Source organism: Ochotona curzoniae, unplaced genomic scaffold, assembly GCF_017591425.1.
Source record: "Ochotona curzoniae isolate NIBS_2020 unplaced genomic scaffold, NIBS_Ocur_1.0 contig_291, whole genome shotgun sequence".
Lineage (NCBI taxonomy): Eukaryota > Metazoa > Chordata > Mammalia > Lagomorpha > Ochotonidae > Ochotona > Ochotona curzoniae.
In genome coordinates, this window is record NW_024465649.1 from 4,570,451 (window position 1) to 4,583,090 (window position 12,640).

Consider the following 12,640-nt stretch of genomic DNA (forward strand, 5'->3'; position numbering starts at 1 on the left):
GGAAAACAAGAATCAAACCCATGCAATAATTACATGTCTCACTTATGCACTCTCAAGTTTTTCCTGAATTAATACTGGATCATAAAAGGACCTATGTAAAGGAAAAGGAGGGGTTAAGAAAAGAAAATAAATACTAGAAACCTAACTAGACTCTTGGAAGCTTCTTAACATGAGGCTAAGATTTAATTATTGTGCTTAAGACAAAAATAATTTAGAAGAAAATCTCATTAAGTTACACTGTCACTCTAACCCAAGTGAGTCACTTTCTCTTCTTTGCTGCTTTCTTCTTCTTTTCTTTCACATGCCTAACATTTTAAACCCTCCAGTACTGGCTAGCTGCCTTTCTACAAAATTGCTTGGAGACTTGATCATTTATTTTAGTGGGACTAGGGTATCTAGCAAGTTAGAGACAAAGATGAATGAAGAAGAAAGTGTATCATAAATTAAAATGCAGCACTGAAGCACTCAGCCTTTGACCAATGCATTGATTATCATTTTATAAATCAGTAAAATACTGATCACTTAAAGTACCATAAAAGCATACTCCCCAGCACACCCCTACATAGTTTGCTCCGCACAGAAGAAACAGGACCAGCTCTTTCCCCACAGTACCTCAAGAGGGAAATCCTTTATGCTGACATCTACAAAAGATTGGCAGTAATGAGGATCCATGTAAATCAAACTGTCATCTACAAGGACAAAACAGAAGACAAGTAATTCAAAAAACACCTTATTATTACACCGCTTACAATCCAATTTCTATGTAGAACAGCTGAAAAAAAAATCAAGCCATAACAGCTTGCCAGACTGATACTCATTGACTGAAACATAGGTTTGCACAGGATACATTAACTTTTGCATAATCAAATATGCTTGTATAAGCAGAATTTTTATAAAGTGATGAGACTGTCATTTAATTTTTGGTGATAAAATTACTTTCACAAACACACAATTATATTCTACAGTTTGCATATGAAAAATGTATTGCCTTTCTTTATCCTGACAGGAAGAACATATTGCTTGTCATTTTATCATCAACTAACACCACTAAAACTGGTAAAAAGTAAATATGTAAATAGCAACTGCCACAATGTGGCAGAATGTCTTCTGAAGTTTAGTGAAACCAATAAATTATGCCTTGTTTATGCAACAACAGAAATTAAACATACATTTTACAGAATCCAATTATGTGTGGACCAAATGACAGATGACTGCCGGCGGTAAGACTGATGAATGTATAAGGTGCTCATTTTACTCTGCTAATCAGCCATCCTGTGTCAGGGTGATCTTATATTAACTTCCTGACTTTTAAAAGAAAACAATTAAGAGATATATTTCACTGAATCACTAACCTTGAAATCCAGCAAAGTAATATGACTGCTTGGGTTTGCCACCAATAATACCCACACAATATTCAAGGCTTAAAATACCCTGTCAAAAAAAATAATAAGACATATTCAGAATCCAAAGACAAATGGTAATTATCTAAGATAATCAAATCTGTATTATGTAACATTGTTAGTAGTTCCTAAATTTCTCATTGTACAGCATTATTTTTTTATCTCATGCCATGTTCTGAAATTCTTCAAACCCACTTCACTTTCTTCAAATCATTCAACACTATTACACTTAATCAAATACTCTGACCAGCATGCTTAATAACATTCCATAATTACTATTTGCCAGATAGAGATAATTAACGTACCACACAAGGCAACAAGATTCCTGTCAAAATGGGAATGTGTGACCTTTCAAATTACCTCAGTCTTAGTGTGACCAATGTAACGTTTTCATCAAATTTCTGAAACAGCAACAATTCTTAGACCTTACTACTCATTCTCACTGAGACATGAGTTTTAGAATTCCAAACTAAAAACCATTTTTATAATCAACAATACTTATCAGATAAACTTTATACAACCTCATTCAGAATAAATATGAAGAATAATGGAAACAATTTAATCCTAGGAAAATGATAATTCTATTGTATCTAAAGCCAACTTAATTTATTGATCATAAAATACAAAAGCTACCCTAATAAATTATTTAGACCATCCATCAGCATCCATTCTAAGGAAACTGTATTTAAGTTATATAATTCTTTACATTACAAAAAAAAATCTAGTGGGATCAATTAATATTTTATAAACGGTTCCTGCATTAATTTTGACATTTTATAAACACTAATGACAAAAACATACAAACTTCCCATCTCTTAAATGAGAGGATGTTTTAAAATTTAAAATATAAAACAATGAAGAATACAGATGAACCCCAACTTACAATGATTCAACTTCCTTTTTCTAACACAATGGTAAGAAACTGTATTTCATTTTACATTTTGCCGCTTTGTCCAGGCCACCAATGGACAGCATGGTACCCTCCTGTGGCGCTGCAGTGTAGCAGTACACACAGCCCCAGACAACCAGGGGATCAGGAAAGCAGAAGCCAGCACCTTTCAGGGCCGTGTGCTGCTGGGCTACAGTGCCCGGCAGGTCAGACACAGCTACTGCACTGCAGTTTATGATATTTTCAATTCATGATGGGCTAATGAGGATGTAATCCGATTGTAATTTGAAGAAATGTACGTATGTGGAGTATATGGACAAATATTTCTCTGAATATATAATGAAACTGTAAAAGATCTTTTCATTAAGAAAAAAAAAGCAATCCTGTTTTCTTAAAAATAATGTGATCATAGTACAAAATTAAAAAGTAAAAACTTCCCAAAATTCCAATACTCAGAACTCACTAATCAATAACAATTCCTTAACATTCTTTTATATCACATACCTTCACATCTAGATTTACAAATATTACATATTTAGCATCATACAACATATGCAATCTTAACAACCATCACTTAAAGTGTCAGAAATATCTTTTCATTTCAGTATAGGTCTATATTCTCTTCATAATATCTAACAGATACAAAATATTCCAGCTTACGACAACAACAAAATTTGCTTTAAGATTTCCATTATGAATCTTTAAGGTTCTCACTGCAATAAATAACCCTCTGCCATGGTGTGAAATGTTTTCTCCCTTCCAAAAGTCATGTGTTGGAAACCTAATCCCCAAAGCAACGGTGTGGAGAAGTGAGGAACTTCGGGAGGCGTTTATGTCGGGAGGGCATGCGTGGATTAGCACTGTTACCAAGTAACAGTGGGGGCCAAGGAAGAGAGTTTGGGCTCCCGGTTCTTCTGACATGCAAGGACACGCCTTAGCAAGGCCCTCGTCGGAAGCCAGGACCTTGAAGTGGACTTTCCAGCTTCCACTGTCAGGGAAGACATTTTTGTTCCTTATAAATTATCCAGTCTTAAATATTCTGTTATGCTAGCATTAAAGGGAATAAAACATCCTTCAGAGAACAATCTTTCAAATTTTGTCTTATAAAAATATCAGAGATTTTCCTGAAAAGGAAGCTACAACTGAAAGAAATAAGAGAAAGCATATTAGATTGAAATCTTAGATAACTAAGAAATAAATTAAGATGAAATTAATTTTTTAGGAATACAGGAGCTAGTATGATGACACAGTGGTTTAAGCCGCTGCCTGTGACAGCCACGTCCCCAATCAGTGCTGGTTCGAGTTCTGTTGCTCCACTTTGGATACAGCTCCCTGCCAAGGCACCTGCCAAGGCACCTGCCAAGGCACCTGCCAAGGCAGTGGAAGACAGCCCATGGACTTGACTGCCTGTGAAACCCAGAGTCCCCTTCAGTTTGGCCCAGCCCCAACCATTGCAGCCATGTGGGAAGTGAACCAGAAAACAGAAAATCTTTACCTTCTAACTGTACCTTTCAAATAAATAAACCTTTTAAAAATTACAAGTACACAAAAAATTAAATAACACTAGATAATAAGTTTTATTTCTTTTTTTAATCTACTTACTAGTAATGCAAGGGTGGGCACCTGGCACAGACTCATGATGCCGCTTGGGATCCACAACCCCCATGAGAGTCCCTCGGTTCCAGTCTCGCTGCCACTTCTGATCTAGCTTCCTGTTGACGGACCCACTGAGAAGCAGATGCTTAAGTATTTGGGTCCCTACCATTCACATAGGAGACTCCAAGTGCATTCTGGGCTCCTGGGTAGAGCCCAGGCCCTGAAGTGTGCACTGGAGTAAACCAAGGAAGAGTTCAATGTCTGCCTCTGTTTCTCTGCCTTACAAATAAAATAAAAAATAAATGCCAACTGTTTAAACATTTATGTATTTTTATTTGAAAGGCAATGTTTTTCAGATTTATTTATTTTTATTGGAAAGGTAGGTTTACAGAGACAGAAAGACCTTCCGTCCACTGATTAATTCCCCAAGTGGCCACAACGGACAAAGCTGAGCTGATCTAAAGCCAATCTGAAGCCAGAAGCTTCTTCCAGGTCTCTCAGGTGAATGCAAGATCCCAACGCTATGGGTCATCTTCCACTGCCTTCCCAGGCCACAGCAGGGAGCTGCATGTGAAATGGAGTAGCCAGGACATCAACTGGTGTCCATAGGGTATCCTAGTGCATACAAGGTAAGGACTTTAGCCACTAGGCTACTGTGTCAGACCCTGAAAAGCAGATTTTTACAGAGAAAAGACAAAGAATTCTTTCATCTGTTAGTTCACTTCCCAAATGGCTGCCATGGCCAGAGCTGAGCTGATTGGAAGCTGGGAGCCAGGAGCTTCTTCCCCAGGATGCCATTCGTGTGCAGAATCCCAAGGACTTGAGCCATCCTCTGACGCTTTTCCAGGCCATAAGCAGAAAGCTGCTTTGGAAGTGGCACTGCTGGGACATGAGCCAACATCCATATGGAATGCCAGTATTCGCAAGCAAAGAATTAACTTGGTATGCCACCATGCCAGCCCCATAAATGTCACATTTTAGAAATAGTAATAATTACTTAACATTAACATTAAACATTCGATTGCTATTCTCTAATAAAACGCCTATGCAACTAAAAAGTACCTTACTTTAATTTGTGGTAATTTGGTTAGCTGAAATACAATGTTTATCTCATGATGTGAGATCTTTCTCTCACAGCTAAAGATAAAGAGCCAAAAAAAGAAAACAAAATACAGATAGCCAGAATCAGCACTGACCATCCAGGTAACAGAAAGATGACTCCGGTCCCTGACATCTGTTTCTTCGCAGCTGACTAGGACAGATCCAGCAGCAAACATTCAGGAGCAGCTCAGAAGCTAGCAGGTCATCACACATAAAACGGGTGCACCTTTGGAAACCTCAATCACGTTTTAGTTTCTAAAAGAGCTTCTTTAGTTATCTAGTGGTCAAAATTTATCAAGCTATATCTAGGAAGCAATAAGTAAGAGTGATGCAATCAGACAAAAACCAAAGTCTTCATTTGCCCTGCTGAACAAATAGAACATACTGGACTTTCCTCATTTCAGTCCCTTAAAAAAAAATAAGCAAACCTCTTAGGTAAGAGTTGATACAGCATATGCCAAATTTCTTTCTCATCAAATAATATAACAAAATGCTAGGATGGTACCATCCTACACATACTGTAGACTTACTTAAATTAATTCATTTGAAGAGCCTGGTACAATAGTTCAACTGACTAATCCTCCACCTCCAAGTGCCAGGATCCAAAACGGGAGCTGATTCGTGCTCCAGCTGCTCCACTTCCCATCCAGTTTCCTGCTTATGGCCTGGGAAAGTAGTCGAGGACCGCCCAAAGTCTTAGGACCCTGCACCCGCATGGAAAACCTGGAAGAGGCTCCCAGCTTTGGATTGGAGCAGCTCCAGCCATTGCAGCCACTTGGCAAGTGAACCAGATCTTTCTCTCTATAAATCTGCCTTTCAAATAAAAATAAATAAATATGTCACAAAAAATATACTTGAAGACAATTGAGCTAAATGTTGAGATGTCGAATTTAAGAGTTCTATGTATATTGGTTTGGCAGGAAAAAATACAACCACTAAACACACACATAAAAAAAAGAAAATTATTTTTCTGTTCAGGCTATCAGACATACTGCTTTTTCATTTCTAAGTTATCGTCCATATTGGTTTTGACTTACTTTCGGGCAAGCATCATACCAATCATATAAACTACTTCACTCAACTATTTCAGCCATTGTACATGATAACTGGAAATTTAAAATATCTCAGTAATTCCCATTCTAACTAACCAAGTTAGCAGATACTCAAAGAAATGTTACACATTAGGGCCCGGCACGGTGGCCTAGTGACTAAAGTCCTCACTTTGAATGGGCTGGGATCCCATATGGGCACCGGTTCTAATCCCAGCAGCTCTGCTTCCCATCCAGCTCCCTGCTTGTGGCCTGGGAAAGCAGGCAAGAACGGCCCAAAGCCCTGGGACCCTGTACCTGCATGGGAGACCTGACTCCTGGCTTCGGATTGGCATAGCACCAGCTGTTGCGCTCACTTGGGCAGTGAATCATTGGATGGAAGATCTTCCTCTCTGTCTCTCCTCCTCTCTGTATATCTGACTTTGTAATGAAAATAAAATAAATCTTAAAAAAAATGTTATACATTAAAAAAAAATTATAAGGGAAAAAAATTTATTATAAGGAAAAACATGAGAAACAATGAACCAAAAAAGTTCCAGTCTTTGTACCTTTGTTATTTGAACTTGAACTCATCACTTAACTTCTCCACATCATTTACATTTTTACACATAATCAAATCCCAATCAAAGGCAAAATAAGATAAAGTAGATTTATCTTTCCAAAATGTCATCTTCATTTTTCAGCTGGCTCTAGAATGTGAACCTAAGATGTCTTCTTTTTTCAGTTGCAGCTTTCCTTTTTAACAAACCTCTATGACATTTTCACATAACTGAATATACAAGGTTGCTCTAGAGAGAGCATTTTAAGTCCATTTTGTGCTACTATAACAGATACCTGAGATTGGGTAATAAATAAGGAACAGAAATTTATTCTCACACAGTCCTGGAGGCTGGCAAGTCCAATCAATTTATTTAAATGAGGTAGAGAGTGTTACACAAATGAGTATTAACAAATACTTATTGCATAGCTCCTGAATCCTAGGCACTATGGATCACTTTAACCACTTAATCATGGTTTGTTTCACCACCGTTCAGGCTCCAATGAATCACTCAAGAGCATTAGGCAGTGCAGCCATCTGATGAATACTAATAACAGCACTGGAGAGCTAAGCCCTCCAGCAGGTGAAACACGCCTGCAGCCCAGCTGAAACCCATGTCACCAAGAAAGGGTTTTGGCTAAAGAAGTCTGCCCCAAGATTACTTCAACTTCTGATCTTCCCATTCCAACAGAGAATGGCAGGAAGAATATAGTACAAATTTGTTCAGAACCCACTCAGAGACGACAACATGCCACAAATTATAGAAACCCTCAACAGACCTGCTAGATGAAATGGCTCACAACTTCTCACATTCCACCAACAGCTCAAACAGCCCACTTGTCAGACATCAAAACCACACCCTAATTTGCTGAATTCAGATTATCATTATATTATAGTATCTACTACTGGTAACTATTTACTATTTGGTTCCTTCAAAATTTTAATAACTTCAGTAAAGCCAGCACACCAGTTAGAAATGTATCATGCCAAAAACACCTGTTCTGAATTTTTACAATCAGCAAAACCCAACCTGAGGATACATTTGACCTATATATATGGGGATCTATAATAAGGGATTAATGCTTCAGGTGGGAGAATAAATTATTACTGAGTCATAAAAGACAAACTTAGACTTTATTTCACCATTACTATACCCTATAATGCTTGACTCAAAAAAGAATTCCAATCTGGCCTTGAAAACAGAATACTAAAACCTAGGAATTTTGTTTAGAACTATGAAAATAATATATAAAAGCTATAATCATCAGAAACAAAGTATTTCAAAAATTATTTCATCATAACTGAATGTCTTGGTACCCAAAACAACAAAAGAAACAGAACTATGCATTTTGAAAAACAACAGATTTTAGCCTGGTTAATATGAAGAAAACAAATTTAGAAACCTCAAACTATCATAATTATCTTGGTCTATATAAATAATCTTACCTCTAACTGACCACACGATGGTGCCAATCAACAAAATATAAACTAATACAGTACTATTAGAAAAGTCCATTTGTTCTAATAATTAATTTTATGTTAGTTTTGTAAATAAACAAAAGTACATGCTTTTAGAAATCACAAAAAAAATTGAACTGTAGCCCTATTATACATGATTATTATTGCACTTGTACCCTTTTGATCAACTGCAAAAGTTACTAGCTTTTTTAATTTGGTATAGGACCAACTTACAACTAATCTTGAAATTTAAGATCTTTACAATGTCTAACTTTACATTGGGCAACATACAACTACCTTATTTTAACAGAAAAACAACTGCAAACTGAACTTTTTCACATCATTTTGTATTGCCCTTAAATACTGAGCACTTCTTTCATACCTTTACGAACTCTAAGTAGTCAGTGTTGGTTCTTTCTCCACCAAGTCTAACAGGAACGAGAATAATAACGGCTTTCTCATCTGTATTACCAGAGGTCATGGAAGCATTCTGTTTGTCAATTACATCAGAACTATAAACTGAGAAAAACAGGATGAATGTTAAATAGTATAAAAATGATTCTCAGAAACATTTTCACACTCAGTACTTTACTCCCACAAGTCCAGCACTAGCCAGTCATCTGACCTCCAATATCAATGCCAAGGTCTCAAGGTCTCTTTGGCATTGATGCCAAAGAACCATCTCATTTATGTACTGAACAGATACTTATTGAGTAGCCACTGTGCAGTGCTGGGGATTCATCAGTAGACAAAAAAAACAGCACTGCTGCCTCTCAGAATATACATCCTAATGAGGGAGAAACAGACAAATATAAAATAGGTGTATCCAATGGTGACAGGTACTTTGACGAGAACAACAATAAAAAAAGATTGACAGGATCAATTTCAAATTTAGAAATGTCTTTATGAGAAAGTAATTTTGAATCAAAATTTTTAAAAAGTAAGAAAGTAAGTAATGCAGATACCAAAGGAAGCATATTCCACGTAGAAAGATCAGCAAGAGTAACTGCCTCAAGGCAGAAACATAGCTAGCAGGTTTGAGAAAGAAGAGCCCACAAAAATAAGTGTGGGGTACAGAAATAAGAAATGAGCCTGGGAGAAGAGAATGAAGACAGGTTATGTGAACAATCCGAAGTCACCAGATAGCTTCAGGTTTTGAGTGCAATGGTAAGTCAATGAAGAAGTTTGTGTTTTGTTTTGTAGCAAAGAAATGTCTTAAGCTAATGTGAACAGTCTAGTTCCTGTACTGATAACACACTTCAGGAGCAAGGTCTGAGGTATGGAGACGAGTTAGAAAGACATTGCAATTATCCAAGAAGAGCTGATGGTGGCTTGAAAGTTATTATAGAAACAGAAAATGGTCATAGGACAGTCTTGAGAAGGTGGTGAAAGTGATGAGGTCACGTACCTGAAGATAAAGTAAGGATTGTCACATGCAAAACCTACGTGAGGCAGGCATCCTGGCAAGTCAGGTTAAGCCATGGCTTAGGGTGCCCACATGTTCTGAACTGGACTGCCCACTTGAATCCCAGTTGCTTCACTTCCAAGCCAGCTCCCTACTAACACACATGGGAAGTAGATGACAATGCGGGTACTTGAGCTACTGCCCCCCATGAGATAGAGCTGGATGGAGAACCGGGCTCTTGGCTTCCGTCTGGCCCAGCCCCAGCAGTTGCACACACATGCTCTAGCACTCTTTCCCTCTCTTTCTCACTTTTCCACTCAAGTAAACATACAAATCTTTTTTAATGTGTTATTTGAGCAGAAAAAAAAAAAGAAAGAGTTACAGGTGAGTAACAAGGCTTTGGTCTAAGCAAACTGAGTTACCATTTAAATGACAGGGAAAACTGAGGTGAAGGAAATACAGAAGAGAGGACTGGGAATTTAGTTTTAGACATGGTAAGTTCAAGACACTCAGCACGTGAGTAGAGGCTAAGTGGGCTTCTGCAGAAGTAAATGGCTGGAATTTGGCAAGAGGATCAAGATAGAACTATGCATTTTGTGTTGCCAGGACTTGGAAAGTATTAGAAAGCTGTGAGCACTAAAACCACTAATACTTCTAAAGAGCAAGGAGATGAGGGACCAAGAAAGTAGACTGAACAAGTAGATGAGGAAGCAGAAGCAAAACGAGAAGAGTTCTGGAAAGCAAGTAAACAAAATGTTACCAGGAGAAAGAAGAAGTGGACAACTGACCAGTGAGCGATGTGGGACTGAAATGCGAGCACTGGGTTTAGCAAGTTCAAATTTTTGATAAGAGCAGTTGCTTTTTTATAAGAGAGTTGCAGGTATGACAGCCCAAGCGGACAGTTAAAGAGAATACAATTTGGTAGAAACAAATACAGGCCAAAATTTCTATTTTGTTTTGCCCAAAATATGTTTTTATTCACAACTGAACATTCACACATTTCCTATCTAACCAAGTTTTTTTATTCCTCGAAGACATCACTAGCAAATTCTGCCAGAGGCTCCTCATGGTGATGATTCTGTCAGATTACTCTGATACCTTCCCTCTACCCCAACTACCTTAGCCATCACTGGTCCAGAGGGAGAAAGAGCTACTAACATGATGCCATCACCAAAGAATTACAAGTACTCTATTTAATAAAACAATTTCTAAAACATAGAAAGGAAAAATAAATTGATGACACCTGAAGTGAGCTCGCAAGAGTTTCTCCAAAGGAGGGACTTCTGAGCACGTACCTGAAGACTGAGTAGGAGCTACCAAGAGGCAGTCTAGTAATAAGGGGCATCCAAGAAGAGAATCTAGAGTGCGCACTTGCACAAGGACACAGCAGTGCTTAACAGCATGGCCAAGGAGTGGCCACAAGGGTGACAGCACTCTGCCAATCAGGACAAATTATGAACTTCACGGGCTTCCCATGGTCAGAGAACTTGAAATTAAACGAGTAGTCACAAGATTATGAATTAAGGAATACAATCAATCTCTTTTCATTAGAGAAAAATGCAGAGAAATTAAGTTAAAGGCAAGTTAGATATAAGGCTCCGATATGAATCAATGAGACTGAAAACATATCAGATATTTTAATATATGTATTTAAATGTCTACATACTAACAATAAGGAAAGAACGAGGGGGTTCTACCTTGAGTATGTATGTGGACGTGACAGAAAGAGAATAGTAAGAAAGGTACAATAAAAGAAAATAATGCATTTAGGGTTTTTTTTTTTAAAAAAGAATTTTACTCTAGCTGAAAATTCAGTTACAGAGAGAAAGAGGAAAATATCTTCTATCCACTGCTTTGCTCCCCAAATGGTTATACTAACCTAGAGCTGGGTCTGATGGAAGCTAAGACCCAGGAGCTTCTTCTATGTCTCCCACTTGGGTGCAGGGGCCCAAGAAGACTTAGGTTACCCCTCTGCTATTTTCCCAGGCCATAAGAGAGACGGACTGGCAAGAAAAGCAGCTGGGATATGAGCCAGGGCCAATGTGGAATGTCAGTGTCAGCAAGCAGAGATTTAGCCTATGATGCTAACACACCAGCCTCCCCCTACATTCAGCTTTTAAAATGCTGAATTTGAAGTCCTAGTATAATATCTAGATAGGGATATTTGAAGAGCAGTAGTTATGTCATAAACAAAACTATAAATGTAGAGGGGTGGTTTTTTGTTGTTGTTATTCTTTTGTTTTGTTTTGTTTTTATTGGAAAGGCAGATATACAGAGAGGAGGAGAGACAGGGAGAAAAATCTTCTGTCTGATGATTCACTCCCCAAGTGACCACAATGGCTGTTCTGCTACGATTCCAGGCCAGGAGCCAGGAACTTCCTCCAGGTCTCCTACACAAGTGCAGAGTCCCAAGGTTTTGGGCTGTCCTCGACTGTTTTTCTAGGCCACAAGCAGGGAGCTGGATGGGAACTGGAGCTGCCAGGATTAGAACTGGTGCCCAAATGGGATCCCAGCACATTCAAGGTGAGGACTTTAGCCACTAGGCCACTGTGCCAGGCCCGAAATGTAATTTTAAAAATCTTAGTGTAAGAGGCATTTAGCACATTGATCATCAATCAGAAAACACAAAACAAACAAAGGTAAAAATCTGAACCTTAAGGACAGACATTTAGACCAACAGCTAAGATGCCAACATCCCAGTCCTGGCATTATAGCACAATGGATAGAACTGCGGGCCAGTTCAAGTCCCAGCTTCTCCACTTCTGTTCCAGCTTCCTGCTAACAGCCTGGGAAAAACAGCAGAGGATGGCCCAAGTGCTTGGGCCCTGTCACTCAGGTGAGAGACCTAGAAGAAACTCATAATTCCCAGCTTCAGCCTCACCCAGTTCTGGTTCTTGTAGCCATCTAGGGAGTGAACCTATAGATGGAACATTCCTCTCTTCTGTTACTTTCTCTTTTTCCCCTCCTCTCTCTCTCTAACTCTGACCTAGAAACGATAAATAAATCTTAAGAACAAAATTCATATCCCCTACAGGAGAAACTGGATTCAATTACCAGCTCTAGTTCTTGACTTCTGCTTTCAATTGATGCAGCTCCTGGATGGAAGCTGTGTGTGATGGACCAAGTAAATGGCTTGCTGTAACCCACATGGGAACCCAGCTTCTGCTCCAGCCCAGCCTTGGCTAGCCGCAAGCATTTGAGAAA

At 38.4% G+C, this 12,640-nt stretch overlaps 1 protein-coding gene across 7 annotated transcripts in view; it reads right to left on the bottom strand.

The window, feature by feature from the left end:
* ATG4C (autophagy related 4C cysteine peptidase) overlaps positions 1-12,640 on the bottom strand; it is a 77,427-nt gene that overhangs the window by 14,463 nt on the left and 50,324 nt on the right. For all 7 annotated transcript variants that reach the window (XM_040978435.1, XM_040978434.1, XM_040978433.1 and 4 more), the window contains 3 exons: positions 8,414-8,550; positions 1,353-1,431; positions 613-689 (listed from right to left, as the gene is read on the bottom strand). In XM_040978435.1, coding sequence (XP_040834369.1) covers positions 613-689; positions 1,353-1,431; positions 8,414-8,550 — 293 coding nt within the window. The remainder of the gene's footprint in view (positions 1-612; positions 690-1,352; positions 1,432-8,413; positions 8,551-12,640) is intronic.